Consider the following 24,690-nt stretch of genomic DNA (forward strand, 5'->3'; position numbering starts at 1 on the left):
TTTTAATTTTCCAAGACTCAAACCAAAATACTTGACAGATAGATTTCAGCTTTTCGAGTAGGTAGGCAAAAGGAGGAGGAATGGGAGATTAAGATGAAGGAAGGAAAGAAGAAACGCATCTGGAGAGACAAATATAAAAAGTGAAATGAGCAGAAGCAGGCCAAACACATCTTTCATTTTCATTGCTATTGTTGAAATAACCAAAATGCTGGGATTCAATAACAAGAAAATTTAACATGGAGAAAAATAATGATATGATGAACATTAAGCTAGGATTTAGCATAGATGAAAAAAAAAAAAACTTTAAGAAATCGTAACAGTCCCCACTATAAATGCTCTGGGTTTGGTTAACATGTCATTTTTTTAAAAGCAAGACAATTCTGTTTTGCCCACGAACCAGCCTCCTTCTCCAGCCACTGGGTGGCCACAGCTGTAAATGGAAGACATAAAAACTGAATGGTAGATGCACATGCAAGCACTCAGCGCCTCAATGGGTAAAAATCAGAGCAGTTCAGCAGCTTTGGCCATCCCAGAATAATATCTCTTGCTGTCAAGCTCCATTTTCACATGACCTCTATAGAAACTAAACTTACAAATGGAACAGGAAGCAGAGTTATTTTTTGTTTACCTCTTTGTTTGTATTTTCAGGCATGATTCTGAGCCAGCAAGCCAGTCTCAATCCAGTAGTAAAACAGCAGGTGCATAGGGACATAGAAAGTCTGAGGCTAAGCCTGAAAACCAAGGTGATGTGTCAGGATTAGGGTCAGAGTCAAGGAGATACAAAGCAATGAGTTATGTCAGTGAAGATACTACAGAGTAGCACAGGTAGGGGTCAGCAGTAAAGTCTGAGCTTAAAAGCAGCTTCCAAGTGCAAGAGGGGCACGCTCTCACCTTTAGTTTTCCTCACAAGAACTCCTATTAGTGACAGGGCAGACCCTGGACTCTGCAACTCAAACTCTTTAACTCAGCCAATACTCAGCACCTTGAAATCAGAATTATTCCAGCAGTCATATGGTGACAGCAAAAAAGACAAGTAAGGGAAGGGACTGCTTAATTTGTTTAACGGAGGTGAAGAATAGCCTTAATAGCTGTAAAACTGGTGCAGCTAATGGCTGGAGGATGTCTGGGCTGTAGTAACTATGAAATGATAGAGTTTTTGAGTTTCAGAGAATTAAGGAATGTAGTAAGGAGAACTACTAGCTTGGACGTCCATAGAGAAAACTTTGGCTCAGTTGACAGAGTCTCTTTGGAGGCACTTCAGAGGAGGTATTGAGGTGCTGGGGTGAGTCCAGAGAAGGGCAGTGAAGTTGGTGAAAGGTCCAGAGGATAAGTTCTATTAGGAGAAGCTGAGGGACCTGGAGTTTGTTTAGTCTGAAGAAAAGGAGGCTCAGGGGTGACCTTCCTGCTCTAAAACTCCCTGAGAGAAGGTCGTAGCTAACTGGGGGTTGGCCTCCTCTCCCAGGCAATTAGTGACAGGATGAGAGGACACAGCCTCAAGCAGGGGAGGTTCAGGTTGGATATCAGGAGGAATGTCTTGATGGAAAGGGTTGTTAAAAATGGGCAAGGGCTGCCCAGGGAAGTGGTGAAGTCACCATCTCTGAAGGTGTTCAAGAAAGGACTGGACATAGCATGACCTAGCTGACAAGGTGGTGATCAGTCAAAGACTGGACTCGATAGTCCAGAGGTCTTTCCCAGCCTAAATGATTCTGTGATTCTGTGCAGAAGTACCATCCCTGTATGCCAAAAGACAAGTGCTGGAGGCAGTGGGGGGGGGGGGGGTTGGGGGGGAAGAAAACCAGTCTGAACAAGAGAGTTTTGCCTGTGACTCAGTAAAGAAAAGAGTTTATGACCTTTGGAAGAATTGGAACTCCACTCAGGAAGACTACCAAGACTACCAAGATGCAAGTTTGTATGGGGAGAAAATTAAAAGAGCCAAAGCCCAACTAGAACTTAATTTGGCTACTGCAGTAGCCAGCAAAGTGTTTCTATCAATACATCTGGTGAGCTGGAAGACATAGATGGGGAACAGAATGATGGCCTGATAATCCAAGGAAAAAAATTAGCAAACCGGTACACCATCGGTGGTACACCACACACACACAGGTCTATGAGGGCAAATGGGATCCTCCCAAGGGTACATCGTTTAGTGGTTGATTTGGAAGCATTAGGTTAAATGTTGGACTTGATCACCTAAATCATTCTATGTTGATATGTTTATATGGAAATAAAAATAGTCTTAATGTGTAGACACAGCAGACAGATGACAAGATCTTAGAGGCTGTCCTCTCTATAAATGGATCTAATTACTGGAGGTAAATAATAAGATGATTTCAGAGGAAAGTTTACTACATTTCTACTGAAAGGAGATTATGAACAAACAACAAAAATCAAAGACATTGTTTACATGGCCCTTATTTTTACAGAACTGGTAATAGGTTGAAACCATGGTCCATCCTGGCCCTACAAAGGTACTAACTGGAATCCTTTTATTATAATAATGTAATACAATTATATTACATAAGTTTGTATTTGAAAATAATGAACAATAATTAATTAATAAGAAAATAGGGAGTGCATGGCTGGTTTTTGCAATTAAAGACCAAACCAAAAGTGCAGAGTCTAAATGAAGCCAGATCCAAAAATGTTTTGGACATGGATGAGTGTGTGATGCCAACCATGAGTAACATGATTTTCCTGTTCCACAGAACAGTCCCAGAAGAAAAGTTGGTTTGATCAGTGTAGTGGCTCCTAATATAACTTCTTTGTCCTATGTGGGAGACCCCACAGTCTGAGAGAGAAGTCAGGAGGGTCAGTGTAGCAGTTCTAGCCTTACTGTGTGTAGTCTCTAAGGATGTAGGGTCCCCTGCGTTTCTCCCCTTTTCCTCCCCAGGGTTTTGTTTGAGCTCTCTTCTCAGTCTCTCTGGATGCTCATCAAGTTTCTTTAGTCTTTCCTCATAATCTCTTCAACTGGGTTACCTCTTGCAGGTCTCTTCTGTGTCTCTCTTGAGAGACCCTGGACAATATCTGCTACAGACTGGTAAAGAATGCCCAGATTCCTGACAGACTTATTCAAATTCTGTGTGTCACACTTGGCTCTTGCCTCACTGGCATTCACAGTCCACCCTTTCTGAAAGCATCTCCACACTTTCTCTATGACACTTTTACAACTCTCACAGCAGTTAACAAGCTGCTTACCTGCAAACAGTTCCCTTATTCTTCTCTATTCTTTCATACTAAATTTCAGCCAGGCCCAGCCCATACCACCTGACACAATCTAGCCCTTATTCTATAAACAGTCCTGTAACTCTTTCTATATATTAATTTCATATGATCATCATGTTTCAGTCATCCCCATGGCTTATGAAACTCAGTGGATTTCCAACCATGCTGTTGATATTTCTATTGTAGTTAGAACCATTGTTTCTTGGAGGCAGACTTGGGGAATGGGTTAATATAATCAAATTGCCAACAACCTTCACCAAGCTTTTGTCTTAGAATTGTCATCAGCAATAAATGCAATTCAGGGACCCTGAAAGCAAAGGCAATGTTTGGTCTAATCTTATCACTGAACTAAATACAAGGTGCAGAGCACTGAAGTCTCCACAGCATCTCTAGACTGTGCATACCTGGTTCTCAGAGAAAGCTCAAGGCTCAAGACAGGTAATCACAAGCTGCAGAAAATTGGATTGTTCATCCCTTGCAACATATGAACATTTTTTTTCAGTAGGACTTCTACGGGCTTCATTTCAGATCAACAGCTTTGTTCAGCTGCTGTTATTTCCTTACTTACTTTTCTGTGATTACCCTCTTACTGGGGACTCCAGAAATATGTAATAAAAGAAAGCAATATGCAGTATTTTATGTGGGCTCATTGCAGGTCATTAAAAAAAAAAAAAGTACGATAACCAGTTGAATCCCCTTATTTCCTTCACCCCTCGCTGAGATCAGGAGTACAGACAGTTCTGTTTCATCTTTGTTTTGTTTTACCCCCTCTACAGGGAGATAGTAGAGTAGTGTGTGGGGTGATGTCTTTAATTTGTTTATTTGAACTTCTGTTAAGACCTTGCTTGTTCTGCTCAGGCACCACTTGAGGTACGACCTGAGGAGAGTATGGGTAACTTTCAGCAGCAGAGGACCGAGTCCACCAGGGTACAGCTTAGCAGTGTAGCAGTGTCAAAATGGAATCAGAGCCTGGTTAAAAGATGTCATTTGTAGACTCCACCAACATTGCCACAGGGTGTTTGTGGCCAGCTTAAGCCATGACATCAAGATGAAGTGCAAAACCCTTTGGGATGGTGAGGAGAAGCACACAAATGTGTCATCCTCCAACAAGTAACCAGTTTTCTTCAGAGTACAGATCCAGGCCATGTTCTTTGAGAAGCTGAACATGTCTGTTTTGTGCCTTGGCACTCAAGACAGCCCTGCAATTTGCATCCTGCCTCTGAAGACTTAATTTCAAAGTAAGAGAATAATCTGTTAACAAGTACAGAAACCATGGTGATGACTGTACTTCCACAAACCTAAATTATTTTTCCAATTATGGAAGGAGCTGTGAAATGCAATCTTGGCCACTAAAGCTCTCCTACACATCATACAGATGTTCACAGCTTTCCTCGTGCTGTGAAATACTCATCAAAATAGAAGCCTAATTAACACCTCTTATAAAGTCTGCAAAAAGTGACTCACCAGTGTTATGCTGTGAGCAGCAAAAACTGGATTCCTTGGACATCACCAGCAATATCATTCACACATGTACCCATGTCAGCCCTTGTAAAGGTGCACATGATCAAGATAATTAGTCAGGGTAGAACTGAGACATACGATTTTCCAGACTCCAAATTATAACCTAATGATTACTTTTACAACACAGTTAAGACGATAAACACAAGTTGTTCTAAAAGGCTGCTTCAGTTATTAGCTGTTTATGACAATCTGAGCACACAAGGACAATCAGAGGAAGAAAAGGAAGAGGTTTATATTTCTTTTTAAAATAAACTTTTAATGTGCTATATAGGCATGATCACTACAAGATCTTCCACCTATACGCAATACTACACACTGTTAACACACTGCATTTTCACTGTACATTAAAAAATCTGGGAAGAATATTCCTTCACTGGAAAAATATCATACAATCACTTAAATAAACAAAGACAACATTACAGTGCAAACAAAATCCTGGTTTTATTTATTCTGCAATTACCGAATACTTTCTAAAAGTCTTTTAGAAAAATAATAAAAAAACCTTCCCATGGACAACCAATACTTTCTGAGATGATTTCCTCTTGCTGAACCAAGAACCTTGATCTGATCCTTGAAGCTGTAATAAGCTGTATACACATTTGTATGATGCATATTCCCATGATTTGTATGAAGCAATGAATCCCAACCCAAAATCTGCAGACAGCAATAAAATGGCACTTGCTGGCTTCATCTGACTTTTGATCAGACCCATGACATGAAAGGTCTGGTACAATAGTTATCCCCATGAATTAAAGACAAAGTGCTTAAGGAAGCCAGACAAGGCCTTGGTTAATGATGCTGTTGGTTTCTACTGGTAATTGCTGTTAGACAGAGTAGGGGCATACATTTTTTTTCCTTTAAAGAAGAAAAACAGACCATGGAACAGCAACCATGCCAGGTTCAACATGCAAAAGAAGAAACATGACATATTTCTGTCCCAAAGAGCATGATAGTGTTGCTTGAGCCCACAAAGGCCAAGATTCAGACAGAGCAGATATCACCTGATTCCTAATCTGCGTGAGCTCTGCCACCTTCATAAACTCCTACTCTGGTGAGAAAATATACTAATTTAAAAGTGCCTGTATGCTCTTGTCAGTTGGGTGATGTTAAGAGAGTAAAGAGTTATGCAAAGACTTTAGGGAAATAAAAAAAACAGGTAGGTGAGTACATGAAAAAGGGGATGGTTGTTTTCACTTGGAGAGGAATGTTGTCTCTTTGTCCTCCACTGTGCCACCCTTCTCAGAAAACTGGAAAACCTATTTCAACACAGCTTCCGATTCTGGGTGAGGCAGAGACAGTTTGACCCACTACCTTTGCTGCACAGAATGACACTGGGCTCTTCACATACATATGATCCACTTCTGTTCAATCTGCATTGGATGTCATATAAAGGATAAAGCAGGCTTAAAAAGAAACAGAATATTTAGCACCAGTGACAGTATATGGGTCATCCTTGAGGTTCTTATCAGAGTAGACAATACAATGAAGCACTACTTTTACAGGCAGTAAGTGGTTATTCCATTACAATTTTCAGATCTGCACTTCTTTCTAAGCATACATAAAAAAATAGTAGTAGCTAAGAAAGCTGAATTAAATAGCACACAATTTCACAGTCCTATTGCTGTCTGTAAAATACATAACCTGCATATAACCAGTTTGCTACTATACCAGCTGATGGGTTAATGCAAAACATTCTAGACGTATGTGGGAGATGGCACAACACGAGGACTATAAGGCTATAGATTCCCCAGTTCCAGCCTGTGTACAATTATAACTTTTCACTTATCTCACTGAATGAGCACACAGAGCATGTAGAAAATATGTCCCAAATGGATGGGCACCGAGCTGGCAGGACTAAGATACAGAATGGCTTCTACAGTGCTTCTGGCTGTCAGTGACTGAAATACACAGCAGGAGGCAGGCTTCTGCTCATGGTGAAAAAGAACACTGGCCAGAAGGTATGTGCCAGCGGGGCTGTGCTTTAAGAATGCCTTGGCAGACATGAAAAATAAATTCTGCTCTGCTATATACCACAGTTCTCACAGCTGCAAAAGCCATCTTGTGGAAAGGCAGTGCGACACATGTGCTAGCCTGCTACATCAGTAGGACAGCTGTTTGATCCAGATGAATGAGCAAGTGAAGATTTTGCCTATTAAAGCTTTATAAAAGCCTTTGAACACCCTCATGCATAAATACTAACCCACATATCAAAATTACTTATCCTAACTACTTAAAACATCATGGTGTAACTGCCCCAAACAGAATTAGCTGCCTGTACCTACAAATGAAACTTGCAAATGAAGACAGTAAACATTAAGAGATTATTGTACCAAAAAGGATAAAAATATATAACAAACTACTGTTTAATTACATCCCCTATTTGTAAGTAATTGACCGTGATTCACTCTCACAAAATTATTTTAAGTTTGTGTGTCTAACAGAAGTTCAATATTTGACTACCCTGAGAAACTGCATTAAAAAAATCCCAAACCCATCAAGCTATGTGACCAGAGCTAGAGACTTGCCTGTTAAGCAGCTCCTTCTCAGGTCCATCAAGAACACCCTAGGGTCCCTCAGAGTAAGGTTACTCTCTTTCTCATGGAGAAGTTTCTCAGGGTAGCAAGAGAATACAAGTTGCTGTTTTTTTACTGCTGAGAAGAATTTGTTGATTCTTCTCAAAACACGAAGGAAGAACTTTTGTTGGGAAGCACTTTCATTCACATAGAAGGTCTGGGAAGGTTATCTGCTCTCCTTGCACTAAAATAAGTGTTCTTTCTCTTATGCAGCAATACAGTTCTAGAGGCATGCTGCAGCACAAGTGTATCACACACACAGTCCCACAGACAACTCTGCAGAGAGCCCACATTCACAAGACTAAAGGCTGCCTCTCCCCATCATAGACTCAAGCTCTGAATTCTGGCAACGAATTTTGTGCAACCCAGTTTATCTCTCACCTCCCATCCACAGGAAGGGGTGAGACCAGGTTGTTAGAGAGTCCGTACAGCCACGGGGTAGAGCAAGGACAAGTGTTCTGCTCCTTTGATAGGCAACTTTTTTGTGGTGTAGTAGTGGATGACTTCAGGAACACTGTCGAAGGGAGGGCTGTTCTGACCCAGGATGTATTTCTCTTTGGTTTTCATCAGCTTCATATGCATAAAACCTTGACTGCTCCTGCAAGGAAAACAAAGTGTAAGTTCATGCTCATGCATGGGAGGAGGGGTGCAGCACCATAACAGGCTCTCCTCATGGAGGGGAATGCAGGAGAACAAAATGCCTGTAGTTGCTGGGTGACAGCCTGAGACAGTGGCCAGACTTGACAGAGTGACTGCTAGTTGCAAACCCATGGACAATCCACCACAAAGGCAGCCTAAGGCAGTATTTTGTTTTCAGCACCTGTGCTGCCTGGATCCACATGCAAGGCTGTCTCACTCAGAAGGTAATCCAGAGGTGTGCCAGAGGACAATCCATTTCCTTCCCATGGCCCCTCCCTCCAGCCCCTTCAATATTTTCCTATGAACACTTAGTTTTCATTATAGCAAGTCATTACTTCTGGACCCAAAGATATTTGTGGTGCTGGCCTGTCAGAGGCCTGAGGGTCCCTTCACAGGCATGAGCGGGCCATAAACCTTGCTCAGCTAGCCAAGACATGTCCTGTTCTGCCCTGCAGATGCCTCAGAACAGACCTTACCCATCCCACCCTGGCAGTAAACGTCCAAAACATATCTCTGTGTAATCTTTTGGCTTCAGATGGGAAAACTTCTCCAGATGACCATGTTCCCAAGGTTCATGATATAATACTGCACTACACTGAGCACTATAATGAGCAAGGGCTGCTATCCCGTGGTCTTTTTGCAGGCAGAAACCACAGTGTGACTTCCACAGCAGAAGCATTCAATTCCTAGGTGACCGGTCTGCACAATGCACTGCCTCTTTGAGAGAAGGCTCATGATTACACAGGCAGGAGAAGAGTGTCATGGAACTGCCCTGCCTGCTCTTGGCAAAGCAGCCTGTCCAACATAATGCCATTCTGATGGGTAGCACCCACACTGCCATACAGCACCAGAGGTAAAGCTGGCCTCACCTCTTCCCAAAAGTGACCCTTCAGTGTCTGCTGTCTTAACATAACATTATAGGCTACTTAAAAAGTGTAGAGTTCAGCCAGGACAACACAAGCGCAAAGAACAGCTCCTACATGTGAAGATGTTAAATGAGGCTTAGAAGGTTTTTATAGCTTGTTTGATGTCCCAATCCCTAACCTTCTGGCTCCAAGCCATTGCATCTTCTAGGTGTGTCCAGGGGCAGAGACAATAGCATTAAAACTGGAGTTGGTCTGTGTCAGCAAAGAAACCCAATTCAAGATGACACAGAAAGCTGCAGCAGGAAAACAAATTATGTTAAAACCAGCTTCTCTAAAATCTGCCATATTCTAGCTGGCAGGTGCAGCATTCCCTTTGTAAGTGCCTGTAGCATAATCAAGCTCATGTCTTTCAGATGTATTCAACAATTCTCTGATGAAGAGAACCTTTCTGGTGGGCAGAAACCACTGCAGGCACTGTAATTATGGCTCTACATGCTTAAAATCTTGCTTTAAAGATCAATTTCTTAGTGGGAAAATATATCTTTCAAGTCATAATTGATCTCTAAATTATTTCCCTTAAATAAGAGCGACATCTTTAAATACTTATGAGGACAGATGTATTGCTCTCTTTCTTCAGTTCACTATGAATCTGCTTTGCTACAACATGACTTGAAAGTGTGCAGATAAATTAAGGTGCATGCTAATTTCAGAAGTACAGGAAGGTTTGGAGAACAATCTGTTAAGTGCACTTTAGTGAAAAAAAGGAAAAGACACAAGCCCTTTTTAGAACAGAAAGACAACGCACACAGTAGGAACTAACTGCTACAAGCCATGTATTCATGACAGACAGCTGTTGCTTCCCCAAAAAGGACCTATGTATGTACTCAGGTTTCAGTAGCACATAGTCACTGAGCTTACACAAAAAGAATCTCTACTATATCATGACAGCTGAGCCTTCTGGAAGGTCACACTGAAGGTGAGGGAAAAGAATGTGAGCTAGAAGTCATGAATAGCAGGCTAATGGAATGTAGCCCAAGCAAATCTACAGCTTCTGCCCTTGGGATGGAACAAACCTGAGCAGCAGTGCAAGCTGGGGCACAATGGGCCAGAAAAGGAACTATGGTAGGGAGGACACATGGTGGGAAGGAGAATGATTCAAAGGACTGCCCATGAAGGCCTACTGCAGCCCGGGCTGCATAGCAAAGTGCAGCCAGCTGCTGGAAGAGAGTGACTACTACTACTCCTACAGAGCGCTTGGGAGGCTGCATCTGTAACTGATGAGAGGGGTGTCCTGTAATAAGAGATGTCAATACTGGAGCATACCCAGAGCAGGACCACTAAATGTGGTCTGGGAGTGGGAGTACACGATGTATGAGGATGGACTTGAGGGAATTGCGTCTGTTTAGTCTCCAGGAAGAGAAAACGTGAAATGGAGGGTGTCAGGTTGCAATCACCCAACTGCTTAAAAGGGAGAGTTACAGAGAAAACAGAAGTTTCTCAGTCAACAAGCACAGGCTGCAAGGGAGTTCCCACTGGACATAGGGGCTTCTTCCTCGCAAGAGCACTAGAGCCCGGGGACCAGGATCAGGCAGGTCAGGAGGGTTTCATCCTCACAAGTTTCCAAAGCATTCAGCAACCTGGTAAGTGTGTAGTGCTTGGAGCAGGGGATTGGACTAGACTCCTCCAGAGGTCCATTCAAGATTAGATCTCTCTAGGTAACTGGAAGGTGTGTGAAACTGACTTCAAAGCTTTGCAGTGTCCCACACACAAATTTTCTGTTCATAAAGGAGTAGAACTGAGAGGCAAAAACTTTCAGTTAATTGAACTGGTTTTACTTACTGCTAGTGTTTGCAGCCAATATCACATTGTTAATGATAGGCCTGATTTCTATCCTGGCTACTTTTCTGGGTGTCCAGAACTCTTTAAACTGAGCCCTATTTCAGGCTTACTGGTAGATGCAAACAAAGATTATGTTTTCAAATACTTTCCTCCTTCACTCCCTTTCTGCCGTCTTTACGTTTCAAATGAACTGTCACTGGTAGCAAGTAAACATAGCAAACCAGACAATTCTCATCTTCTATAATGTAGAACAAATTAAGTAGGAAGAGAGTCAACTTAGCACTTTGAAATCATGCCCTTGAATTAAACACTTTCAACTGTAAACTATTCTGTAAAACTATTCACATCTATTCCAAGGATCCTTCTGTGCTCGGTCTCATCTTCTCTATTTGTCCTTGAAATCTGTCTCACAGCCTCCCCTCTTCTGGTATGCCTGGACTCAGAGAATCACTGCCTTTAGAAACAGATAAGGGCAGAACGCATCTGCACTTGATTAACAGCATTATTGCTGCTAGCCCAGTGACTAGAATTACAGAGACCATGTCAAAAAGGAACCTGGAAGTCATACTCGCTCTTCCTCTCCTCCAAACTCTTTTAATCTAAGCTCCAAATTTAGTATGAAAAGAAATGAGTGAAATTTCATGGTAATGATGGGGGGAAAAGCTTCATGGTTGAAGTGGTTGTAAATAAGTTTCTGCTTAGATTTTGAAGCAGTTTTGGAGTCGACCTGAACAAGTGCCTGACTGAGCAGTCCTGGTTTTGGAATGCCTATTTTTCAGCTCTTTCCACAGCAATAACTATTGGAACCTGCCAGGCCCAAGGGTTTCAAAGAAAAGAACCAAAACAGTGATCCCAAATTCACATATGTGTGCACTGATGAAAGCCAGTGCTTTGAAGAGGTAAGCCATACACATTTTGCAAGAGAAGGTGTTGGGACCAGAACTAAGGCATGTGATACTGTTACAATGTGAATTCTGCATGTCATGGTGGTTTTTCAAATGTTGCAATAACTCTTCCCCACATCTTCATTCAATTGAGGGAAAACAGTGCTACTAGAGACAATATTCTATCCTTTCTTTCCTTTTTGGAACCATTCCCATGAGTTTCAAATACAGAAGAAAATTGCTAATTGCTAATCCTTTCATCAAAGTTCTTTGGAACTCTTAAGCACAGATGTTTACACAGACACAATTCTTGATACATGACTAATAGTCAGTCACACCTTGTTTAAAATGTTTGGCAACACAACCACAACACCAAGAGACTTTGAATTACAGTTTCCCCTCATATTTTCTTTCAGTCTTCAAAACCCAGTGAGGATGGGAAAGGAATTGGGCAGACAGTTGATCGGAACGTGCTTTTTTGATCTTACGTGTGAAGTGTGATAAAAGAAGGTTTAATAAATATTAATTAGATATTAAACCTAGTATTTTTTTTCCAGGGAATATTAATGGCTTTGAAACATCATTCAGTGTTCACAATCAGAAAGTCTGGCCAAGTCTTCTGAATACTATTTTTGCAGAAGAAAGCACTGTTTTGCCACAACAGATTTTCTGCATTCATTTTGATGAAATGTCACTTGCACAAGGAAAAAAGTAACAACTTTTTAGTAACATCAGAAAAAAAATTCTAGCAATGTAGCAAATACATGTTGTGCTCTTTTTCCATCCAGAAATGCTTTTCCAATTGGGTTGAACTACATTCCATAATTTTAACTTATATTACATGCTGTTACTTTGAACAAAACCTATAATGTTTCATGTCAATGTATAACAACAAGAAAATAAAATAAAACCTCTTCTGAAAAATAAAAACCACTACTTAACCTCAGACAAAAAAGTAAAAAATTGAAAAATCATTTACTGGAGACATTCAGAGGCTGGCCTATGAACTGGTTTTCCTGTTTCAGTTTTTCTTTTTCAAGCACATTACACACATCACTGTCATTCTACACCTGACAGACACTGTCTCCACGATAAAATAAACAATGTCTCTTCCCCTACAAACAAGGTCTAGAAGTGTTCATTCGCACCCAATGTGTGAAGACCACTATTTAGTCCAGGCTCCATTCTCTATAACCAGTTCCCATCTACTGCTTTGAAGGTAGTGAGAATGTTTAGCTTGCTGGATTTTCTGTAGAAGTGACAGAATCCATGCTTTCTGCTAACAGCCAGGACCCATTATGGTTTAGGCTAGCAGCAGACCAGTAATACACTTTAACATATTTTTATTCAATTGCTAATTTAGAGACACATCAAAAATCCCACTACCTCTTTGTAAATTATACTGACAGGAAGAAACTTGTAATCTTTACAATATTACAAGGGTTACTTCCAAGAACAAAAATCAGCAGAAAGGTGCGTGCAAGTCCAGCATTCATCCAAACCCCAGAACTACCCAAAGTTTAGATACTCAGCTTTGGAAATCAAGACCACTTCTACAGACTGTGATGACAAAAAAAACATAGCTTGCAGTTTCCTTTGCTATTCAGGGAAACCACATGCCTGTTTATTAGTCCACAGGATCAGGATGTCAATAGGCACCACCCTCTCTGAACTCAGCTCTGTACTTCCAGTGGCTATGATTGTGCAGGAACTATCTGACAGAACAGAAAGTAATGCCTGTTACTGTTTTTACTCACAGACCACACATTTAGTTAACTTGTGAGATAATCCTAATCTAAAATTAAGAATAGTCACTTCCTGAAACTGAAATGCGAGTCAGGAGATGAAGTGGTGTGGGCAGGGTGCACACTGCTGCAAGAGCCTTGGGAAGGGGAAATCCCAACTGAAAGGTTTAGCTAGTAGAGCTCAGTTGGTGCCTGGTCTTCACTGAGCAAGACTGAAAGATGACAACCCTATCCTGAGATCCTGTTCCATGGTTACATCAGGAAGGCATCTCTGGTGAGACTGATGTGCACTGAAGTAATTGCTGAACACCTAAAATGTTTACAAGAAATGGCTCTGCCTCTTTAATTGGCACATCTACTTCTACCTTTTTCACCAGTCTGCTTGTTAGTAAAGAACAGGTCTCAGACAATGGTTTTGAAACTAGGCATTTCAATAGCAGCCAGGAATTCCTGGTCACAGAACAGTTACCAGGAGTATGGGTCTCCAATTTTTACCCAGCCTTGTGCAATTATAATTGGGTTTAAGGAAAGAGTGGGTGGGTATGAGTGAGCCAAATATCTACAATCCTGAAGGAATACAGAGAAGAGGAAACACAGGGAACAATCCAGGGCTGAGAGGAGATTCAAGAGAATGTACAGCTGCCCCTCATGCCTTTGGGATCATTTTGTTCTGGGTAGATCATACTCCTTCCCTCTTCTGCTGTGGAGAATTTAAACAGTGCTGATGAGGAGGCTTAGCTCTTTAGATCACAATCCATAGAAAGATGCTTTTAGCTTCAAACACTTGTCACCAACAATAACAATTCCTTATTTCTAGCTGAGACAAGCAACATAAATGTGTACTTCAGTAACACCTTCTTTGATGCCCCCAGAGACAGCTAATCCACATGCAATTAAATTTCACTGGGTAAACTACACCATCTCAAAGTGACAGGCATTGATATGAGCAACTTAAACTACCTCAATGACTGTTGAATACACACATGCACTTTAATTTAGCGACAAAGCTATTTTCAAGCTCATTTCATTATATTTGGAAAGAAAATTTTTGGAATTTAAATCAGACAAATATCTCACACAAATTCCGCATGCAAGTTAAGCCTGTCTGGCCCTCTCATATCCACAGAACACAAAAAGGTTTCCTGCTATTGGAAAAATATGGTCCTCAGAGATGTCTCCATTGTGCAATATTCAGTTATTTTAAATGAAAATAAGCAAGTTCTACCATCTTTTCACTTTTTAAATACAGGTAATATTTGGGTAGATTCTCATTGGTGTGTTTTGGGAAACAGTATTTTGTTACTAGAGAAAAGAAAACTCAAAAACCAGAGTGAAGTGGTTTGGTTTTGTTTTTTGCTTTCCATTTTGTTTTTAGAAAACGCTTGTCACATGAAACTGAAGAATAGATTTCAAATCCCTGTTACTTAATCTCAGTACAAAATCAGGGTGTGATTCTTTTTCCCTGCAGCAGAAGTGAAACATTTACCTGTAAAAAAAAAAAAAAAAAATACTGACTCACACATGGTAGTAAAGGTCCCTGAGAAGCATAAACACACCTAACAGACAACAGTGAACCTTGTCGTTCCATGCAAAGAGACTACAAAAGGGTACAAAAAGCGTGAACTCAGCTGTCCAAAATAGCAAAATATAAATTTAACTGTCACCTTTTCCTCTGGAAGTTGTGCTCTGGTTGAATAACAAAATTCACTGGGCTGATGCAAGAATTAAGTTAAATACTTTAAAAACAAGGTCATAGTCCAAGACTTTAAATATAAGGGAAAATTTAAACCTGAGGGAAAATTTATTGCAAAGACTGTGCCATTAATGCTTCAATGTTTGAAAATATCTAGAGGACATCTATACTGGCAAATACACAAATCAAATGACAAGAGACAACAGGAACTGAACCACAATTCTAAAGCAGACGTGTTCCAGCGCAAGGCAAACCTCTGTATTACAGAGAGATCCCAAAAATAATAGCAAAGGAATAATGACTTAAAATATCCTACAAAATATTTTTCTTCTCAAGTCCTAGAATGGAATCTTAAACTAGATGCACTTTCTCTCAACCCAAATTGGAGATTTAATACCAGTCTGAAATGTACTGCTTAGACTATCAGACCAACCAAGGTAGAGTAGATGTGGGCCTATGTTTCTAATGAACCTATGAATGTGAAAAGAAGGATCAGCTTTGGTGCTATTTATAAATCTGCTTGTTACCACCAGGTATCACCTTCATTTCTACCAGCCAAATGTATCTCCAGAAGAGACCTGTGAAAAAATGGCATAAAAGCCAAACTGGCAGGAGCAATGCTAGTGAAAAGGGCAAGTTGGCCTGTATCCCAGACCTACTTGGAAAGTTAGGTTCCACATCAGACCCTATCCTGCAAGAAGGAAAGAAAGGAAACATTTTTCTTTGCACCTGTACAGCCTATACCAAGCTCAAGGGGCTTCTCTTTCTCCTGCACAGAAAATCTTGACAATCTTCCTCAGCTAGAAAATGAAGTGCACTCACGGTCCTGTCATGGGCAGGAGATCTGGGTTAGATGGTCTTTGATCATCCCTTCCATCCCCAACTGTTCTATGACTCTATTTTATGATACTTTGAAGACAACATCTGTAACATACCCAGCTCAGCCTAAGCTAGATAAAGCAAATTCAGAGCAGCAGTAAGACTGGAACACTGCTCATTTCCTAATTCTGTAGATCTTTCATCCCCAATCTGGGGCTTTTTACTTTAAAGAACTTTACTTTGTATGGCTTTGCTCCAGTAAAGCACACAAAACAAAAGGAATAAAATCCCCAAACAATACAGTTCCTTATTCAGCCTAAAGCAGAAGCAGCAGGAGCATTTCAAATTAGAACCAGAAAAAAAAATTAATCCGAGTTTATTTAGTTAAGTGGACACCAAATGAAGACTAAAAATCTCTTAACATCCCCAGGCAGGAAGGTACTAATTCAGTGACTGTAACTGTACATCATGCAGGCTGACAGTCCCAAACTCTCTGGGACCCTCTCTCTGGGACCAGTGCAGCAATAAACTGGATAATTTTCTCGTCTTGCCCCAGAGAAGTTAGGGCTTAAAAATACATTCACCATGTTTTACCAACAAGTACTTACTTCAGTGAAAGGGAATAGTCATGCTTGCTTGTTTGACTATTTCTTACAAGATAGCTACATTCCTTACATAAACGTAACAGGTTTTCTGCATCTGTCCGACTGATTGCTCCATGATACCATCTAGAAAAAAAGCAGAGGTTAATACACACACAAATATTCCCACTCATACTGCTTTCACGACTTAATTTTTTAAGGTATGAATTGTTATCAATAGCATATGGATACCTTTAAAATCGAATATGTTACAGATAAAAAGCACTAGATGAACTTATTACAAATTGTGGAGGCTTGTATTTCCTGTCAGCTGAGGGGAAAAACTCAGATCAGGAGACCACGCAATAAGACTGGTGTACACGTTTATGTAAGAAATTCCCATTTAGAGCAGCACATTATAATCTGTCTTGCAAACAGTAGATCCATGATATACACATCTGCTCTATTTCATCCCTGGGATACATCAGTTTTTAAACTAATATACAAGATAAAAAGACAACAAAAGCAAAGAAATAGAAAATCACGTGTGGAGAATATGAACAGTTAACAGTGGAAGAGATTTGCTAAAATAAATTTTTGAAAAAGGAGAAGAGTGATAAAGTGTGAAGAATAAATTTTTGAAAAAGGAGAAGAGTGATAAAGTGTGAAGATCTATCAAAAAGACACATTCTAAACAAAGCTGTGGCAACTCTGAGAGCGTTATATAAATCTCTGATGGATCTGTGGAGTGGGTGTGAACAATTCAGGGAAAAAAGGAAATTGGCAGAGGAGAAGTGGGTCCTTCATTAAACTAGCCCCTGCAAACAAGGAAGCTTCTCAGTACATGCTGCTCTGTATCAGCTTTCAAAATCTCGAGACTCCACAAGTAAGCACTTAGAACCTTCCCCTAAGTTTCCAGAGCAACGTAGTGTGTCTTGCCCTGTACTGGGTCAAACACATCCCTGAGGAAGATCTCTCCCTCCCTGCAATTGCCAGGTGCCCTTTGAAATGCTGTGTGACACTACCACATCTGCCTGAGCAAGCCAATGCACACATCAGAAGTGCTCTCTGTTCTTGCCAGGAACTGTTGTTTGCTTTGTGTAAAAGAGTTTTATTCCATTTGTTCTTACTCTAAGAAAGATGCTCCAACTAAAAGATAAATGAATAAAGACCAGATAAATCTCTTTGACAGAAATCATGATCTTAACTACTTTGCGCTGGTGTCTCCATTGCCAAATCTGATGAGTGTGTTAGAAAAACAAGTTGGTATTCAAATTAAAAATTCATTGTGTGCTTGATTAGAACAAAACTCTTTATTAGAGGGAACTAAAAAGAAGTTATACTTTGTATAGTCAAGACAGACTAGAAAGGGAGGTCCTGATGGCTTCATCACTTCACAAATAAGATGGAGACACAGACACAAATGATTTCAGGCAGTGTCTTCCTCCTCATGTCCCATTAGATATTTACTGGTGAAGGATATTTCTCAATAAGCAATTTAAAAACTAGACTGCCTTCTGAGTGTGAGGGAATAATACTAACACAAGTGTGAAGCAGAAAATGGATTTGGGAGAGTTTAAAAACTATTCCTGTTAAGCTAAAATTATCTTTAGTTTCTTTTCTCCCCAAAGGGCCAAATTAAACAAAAGTGAAATATTACGTTACCAAAATCAGGGAGATATCCTGGTCTCTGATATTCAGAGAGAAATGGAAAAAGAACACAGGGCTGGTTTGAGGAAGAAACACCTGCTTTTAAGAGTTGAAAGTAAAACAGTTGATAAGAGAACATCTGTTTCAGATGTGACGTCTGGAAGCTGTTTTGGCTACAGATGACAGTGAACAGCAGTATCCAGAAGCGTAATTGCTTGTGAGTCATACGCCCATGTGAATGGGACACTCAGATTGCTCCTGTTCCAGCTACCTAGAGTGGCAATCACAGTGTGATAATTAACTTTAAGTTCCTGATTGATTTGTTGTTCAACTGTATTGGGTCTGTTTGTCCTGGGTGTGCTTATTTTTTTAAATGGCAGCATAGAGGCATTTGTGAAGAAAGGTCAAAGATTCAAACATCAGTGGTGTGGTCTTTAAAAAGTGCAATGACAGCTTGTGAGACACCAGTGCAAAAGCATGGAACAATCTGAATGTCTTCTAAGGTATCCTGGAAAACACAAGCACACTATGCAAACCTGAAAGCAAAATCCCAACATAATCACACACTTTGATCCTTATCAGGATCTCCCAAGTTTTAAGTACCCTGATTGTGGTTTACAGAATGCTCTTCCTGATGTCCCTTACTTTGTCAATGGTCAGGTGTCAGCCACTAAGAGGCCACAGCTCCACTGAAGACAGGAGAGCAGCATCAGTTATACAGTAAATATAGTAAGTTATTACAACTTACATAATGCACAACACTACTCTGTTTCTGAGTTAGAGCAAAACAGGAAACCACCAGATCTTGATTATAAGGCTGGGAGGGATTCACTTTCAGGAAGACAATGGAAACAGCAGAACACACTTTTTCTTTACACTGTTATTGAGGAAATAGAACAAATTACTTTGATTCCCTTGGGTCCATGAGTTACTAAGCTCATAGTCACAGATTCCTCAGTCACAAGTAACTAAAAGTATTTTCTTGATATACTAACACATCTTGGTATTTCTGCCTGTGTGGGGAATATCCTAACCTACCTATCCACTTGCCAATTTGTGTGTTTCCTTTCCTTTAGACCTTGTACTCCTTTCTGCAAAAACAGAGTCCACTTCTGCAGAAAAAGAAGGAAGGGTTTGGCATGTCCTGTGGAGATGTCTCACACTACTAAACCTTGAGGAATTTGAATTATTATGAATAATCTATGGTACAATAAATGTAAACTCTTCCACTTTCTGACACATTATTGTTAACTGTGCATTCATTTTAGGTTTGATCCATCATAAGAATCAAAAATAACCTAATGTCACTGGCATTTGAATAGTTAAAGAAGGAAAAACTAGACCTGCACTTTTCAGTTGTTACATGTAACTGTAGTTACACTAAAAGAGAGATGAACACAACAACATATTTATGAGTCAAAAATTAGGTAACAGAAACTTACCTTTCTGCAGTTATTTAAAATGTATTTGGGGGTGGGGGAGTGACTTTGGCAAGCTGGAACTGCCCAAATTGGAGGACCAAATTTACAGTTAAATTTAGTCATTTACCTAGCAATATCAGTGACTGATTTCACAATAATGGTTGCTACTTCCTCTACTGAAGATAAGCAATCTGTCAATGGGCAGATGGTTCAAAGGCTGAGGTTGATTAGATGGAACATGACAACATGCAGATGATATTATTATCTGTTTCAAACTTAAGCTTCCAAATACTGCCTAGAAAAATAGAATGTGAAGGAAAAGCAATTTCTGGAACTACCCTCTCAAACACTAGGAGAGGATTCCCTCCTACTGAGGATTCAAAGTGCAAAAGGATTGTTAATTCTCTTAATACCACTAGCATTAAGGAACAAAGTATTCTCAAAAAGGGCACACTCACATCCATGCTAAATTATGCCCTCCCTTCTCCAGTGCAAGGAAATTCTGCCTCTAACTCAGAATGACAGTTTCTGGAGTGGACTGCCTTCAGGGATTCAAGACACATCTTTGTCACTTTACTGAGAAACCACTGGTTTCTCAGCGTCCAGAATTATCAGTGTAACCTTTTTAAATTGCTCCACATGGGGATTTTTCTCTGTGTAGCAGGAATTCTGGTCCCTTCTCTGAGGCTGCACCTTTGGTATGATACAGGACAGTGGGTTATTCCATCACACAACCCAGTCTGGCCGAACTGTTCAAGGAAGGGCAACAGTGAGGCAGGACAGGGGCCACTTCTGTGGATACCAGACTTTTACTACAAGGAATTCACCCAGAACCTGAATTTGGAGCTGACAGAAGTGCATCTAAATACCACTCTCAAGTCTGATACCAGAAGAGTAGAAATAACACTCTCTTTTCTGAAAGCTCTTTAAGTGGTCTTATCATTCTCTCCCTGAAGGAGAGATGCAGGGCACATCTGATGTGTTAGAAACATGCAGACACAAATATATGGAATTCATGCAGCTTTTAAGCAGAATTTGGTTATATGTGATATACAGCTTTTTTTCCCTAATGCAGTATAAACAACAAGGTTGAAAATGGAATAACTGCACATACTTGACAGATAAAATTCACTGATCCTGAGACAAGTTTCCTGTTCAACACTATTTGTTCCCCTACAAAAATTACTTACACTTTTCAGGACTAATAAGAGTATGTCTTTGGGGCTTTGGGGATACTGAGGAGGGAAGCTCGACGCTAGGATCTGGGCACTTGCTGCCCCTGTAAGTGGGGAGGCAAAGAGCTAGAGAGCAATTACTGTGCTTACTTACATCTGCTTTTCCAGTTGAATAGTTGGATCTATTCTCTCTCCCAGGATCCCACAAAATTCTGGACTGCCATGTTTGATGGGTTTAAAGCCTCCTCCAGGTGCTCTTAATTGCCTGTGCTGGTCATTTGAGGGAGAAGGAGATGCTTGCCGTTTCCCACTTCCATTAAACTGGGCTGCAAGATACACAATAATTACCTCTCCAGGTAAGGTTAGCAAAGACCAAAAGAGTTGTAACACTTAGAGAGGTTTTCACACCCTACAGAGAATACACATATACCCACTAGCTTTAAGATGCTTTATCTACAAAGTTATGTATCATGTAAAGTGTTTCTTACTATGCAAAGTACAGTCCTAAAACTCTCTTGCTTTTCCAGTAACAAAATTCACACTCTTCTAAACCTTGTTACAATAACTAGTGCTTATCTTAACACTTGATACTTTGATCCTCCAGAGATGATGCTGTTAAGTAAGAGTAACAAGCCTTCAGTCACCTGCCATAATTCCAAAAGCAAGTAAGTGAGAACATCAGTTTGCCCCAGTTTATGTGGTATCATTGTAACAGTGATCCGGGTGCAAATCAGGCAGCTAACACCCATCTATCCATATCAGAAATACTGTCAAGGAGGAAAGAATTGACAGTGCATTCACTTACACACTGCTGGCACAAAGGTTTTGCCTTTAAAGTCTAGGAAAGAGAGAGGAAAAAAAGAAAAATAGCCTCATTTCTCTCACTAACTATACTGTTCCAAGAAAAGCAATACAACTTATTTTGCAAAGCTGCAATTTATTAGAGCACTGCAACACCTCTAGCCAAGCACATGCTAATGATGTCAGCATCCTCATTCTACACTTACAGATTCCATATATTTACAATTAAAAAAAAAAATCAAAGGACAGAATGTTGACAGGAACAGTGAAAGAATCTACCCACACCATATTCCTGACTCTCATCGCCTCTTATGGTTTGCTGCTTCATCAAAAACTAACACTCCCAGCTGCAGATTTTATTTTGAGGTCATCTAGTGAGGACCAGGCAGAGAACCTTCACTGTGTCAGGAGGTAAAAATCAGTGCCCACAAGCACAAACAGCTCAGTCAGCCCCTATGTGAGCTGTCCTGGCGTGATGTTACGAAGCCGCTTTATTCCTTACCCATCCGCTCAATGCCCAAGGTGCTGCTTCTTTAAGATGGACCCGGGGCCGGGGCCACAGGACCGAGTGTGGGGCAGATGAACGGCCAGGCCCAGCGGCTCGGGGGCTCTGGAGGGAGCGTGCCGGGAGCGCTGTGCCGTTTTTCTGGGTTTCCTTTGAGTTCCAGCTAGCTGGGAACAGGTTCTGTTGGTTTTTTTTCTCATTCTTTTTTCCCTTTCCTTCCCCTTCCTCACTGCCTCCCTTCCCTCCTTGCCGGTGCGGGGAGCCTGTGGGGGTGGCCCCGGCTGGTCCGAGGCCGGGTGTCTGTTCCCTCTACGGGAATTTGTTGTACGTTGAGGGGGTTTTTTTATCCTGTTCTGCCCTGTTTTGCTCATGTGTTAATAAACAGTTTGGCTTCTTTTTCCCGCTTTCACTCCTTGTGACCCATTTGTCTCATTGACGGAGGAAAAGGGGAGGCCCTTTTCCCTTCCAAGGAGACACTCCGGAGTGTTTCCTCCCGAAGTTTTGTCTCCAAAACTGAGACAGTTTCAACAGCAATAGCGGGGGAAAAAAATGTTACAAGAAAAACTGAAGGGACTCCCTCCAAAATTTACAGGCTTCATGGATTTAGAAGTAAACTTATTATAACACACAGCCAATTTGGTATATAGGTGGTAGTATTTACTGTTTTGAAGCACTCTTTTAAAGCAGACAGCTGCAATGTTCGAAAAGTTCAAAAAGATAATACACAGAGATATGCTGGATGAGGAAAATGTTCTGGAGCTGCTTAATTTTTTTTTTTTTAATTGCAGAATAAATTTTATTGCAAAATTTGGGCAAATGCATTCAATCACGTTCCTAAGTATGCATGGCAGAAATATGCTGATTTTTTCTTAATATAAACTCAGATTTAACCTCATTACTGGATAATGAGAGCTGATTAGTATAACAAGGAGAAACATTGCATGTGTATACTTGCCCATGACATATATGAGCAGTATTATTATTTTAACGTGGGGACTCTCTGAAAACCAGTGAGCTTAATGTCACCTTCTGAACAAGGAACATCTGTTAGACACCAAAAAATTCAGTTCACAAAACAAACTCAGTTCTGACTGTTGCCAGCTATATCTTTACAACTCAGAATCATAGAATGGCTTGGGTTGGAAGCAACATTAACAATTATCTAGTTGCAACCCCCTAATGGCAGGGAGATGCCACAATAGGCAGTGATTTCATCCACTAGACCACATTGTTCAGAACCCCATCCAACCTGGCCTTGAACAGTTCCAGGGATGGGCCATCCACAGTGTCACACAGAGCAACATGTTCCAGTGCTTCACCACCTCTGACTAAACAATTTCTTCCTAGCATCTTATCTCAATCTCTCCTTTTTTTACTTTAAAAACACTCCCTCTTTTGTTATCTCTATATGCTTGTGTAAAAAGTCGCTAACATGATGGTTAAAGGTAGGAACTGTTCTCCAAAAATAGGACAAAGTTAAATTTCAGATGCCTTTGAATGTTGGGGTTTTTTTCTCTGTTTGAAAAGTTCAGACATGTCTCTGGACTTCTGGCCTTTTCTTTTTTGTTTGTTTGTTTGTTTGGGTTTTTTTTGTTTTGTTTTTTTGTTTTCCTTTTCTTTGTGAATTAATTTGTCAGGAAGAAGCAGTCTTGAAGGGATATCCAGGCAGATTAAAGTGACAAGTGTGATACCCAGTTAGGTACCCACCCACCCAATGTTGTAATCAGGTCTGAGTTTTGGCTGCTATGAATCCTCTCCTTAACAAAGCTATAGTATATTCAGCCATTGTGGTTATGGAACCTACTGCGGTACCTGACTTTCGCACCCTCCATACAGCCTCTCTTCCACTGCCCTGTAACTCCTGCCATAGCCCTGTGAAAAGTGGCATGCCAGAACTTCCTTGCTTTAAGTCTCTCAGGGTCCTAGGCACCACCTTTCTGTGCAACAGCAGTAGAAGCCAGCAAAAGTCCGGCATTTATAAAACCTCCTTCCAAGACTCCGTGACCATTGCTGGAAACTATTACCAAATGGCCCTCTTGATCATTGAGACCTGCTTTGTAACAGAGGGCCATATATTTTGTAAAGCAATACAAAGAAGGGTTTTACAGACTTCACAGGTGCTTCCCTTACTGAAAGGTTTTCTGTGCCCACACGACAGTCTGAAGAGGACAGATTTCTCATAAACTCAGTGAAAGCCAGTGTCAGAGTGACATTCTTGAATGGGCCCTCTGATGCCCACACTATCTTCTGTCTATCCAGTGGGCTCTCCCTGGTGTTATCCCCTTTTCTAGCCAGACTTGTGTACCTGAAAGCTACTTTGTCAACCTCCACTCTTCTGGGCAAACCAGTCTGCCCAGCTCAGCAGGAGTTCTAACAAGACCTGCTCACTTCCCAAAAAAGCCATCAAAAACACATTTTAGCATCAGCTGTACAGCCTCCCATAAAACAAACCCAAATTTGATTGAGAAAGAACTCCAGCTGCAGACAGTCAAAATGCTGCATTCCAGTTCTGCTACACAGAGATGCATCTTTTAACACAGCAAAATCTGTAGGCTACGTACAGCTTGTTCCATCCACCATGCCAGCATGACACCAGCCCCAGCCTCATGCTTAGGAGTCAGAGCACAGACACACTTCCCTCAGCCTCAGCACATTTCATAGCTTGTCCACACTTTCTTTCTGACAAATCTCAAAGTCCAAGTTGGATATACACAGGTTTTAGCTATGCTTCAGCAAAAAATCCTGAAATCATGGCA

At 40.8% G+C, this 24,690-nt stretch overlaps 1 protein-coding gene across 2 annotated transcripts in view; it reads right to left on the bottom strand.

Annotated features, from left to right (window-relative positions):
- Positions 1 to 5,159: 5,159 nt before the first annotated feature.
- The window catches only part of SHB (SH2 domain containing adaptor protein B), a 60,729-nt gene continuing 41,198 nt past the window's right edge, over positions 5,160 to 24,690 (bottom strand). The window contains exons 4-6 of one of the 2 annotated variants that reach the window (XM_069002433.1): positions 20,783 to 20,954; positions 16,410 to 16,529; positions 5,160 to 7,914 (exon numbers count right to left, since the gene is read on the bottom strand). In XM_069002433.1, coding sequence (XP_068858534.1) covers positions 7,731 to 7,914; positions 16,410 to 16,529; positions 20,783 to 20,954 — 476 coding nt within the window. In that variant the 3' untranslated portion in view covers positions 5,160 to 7,730. Of the gene's footprint in view, positions 14,776 to 16,409; positions 16,530 to 20,782; positions 20,955 to 24,690 lie in introns of both variants that reach the window. The other variant, XM_069002434.1, reaches the window with a different exon arrangement.

This window comes from Aphelocoma coerulescens (assembly GCF_041296385.1).
Source record: "Aphelocoma coerulescens isolate FSJ_1873_10779 chromosome Z unlocalized genomic scaffold, UR_Acoe_1.0 ChrZ, whole genome shotgun sequence".
NCBI classification, from domain to species: domain Eukaryota; kingdom Metazoa; phylum Chordata; class Aves; order Passeriformes; family Corvidae; genus Aphelocoma; species Aphelocoma coerulescens.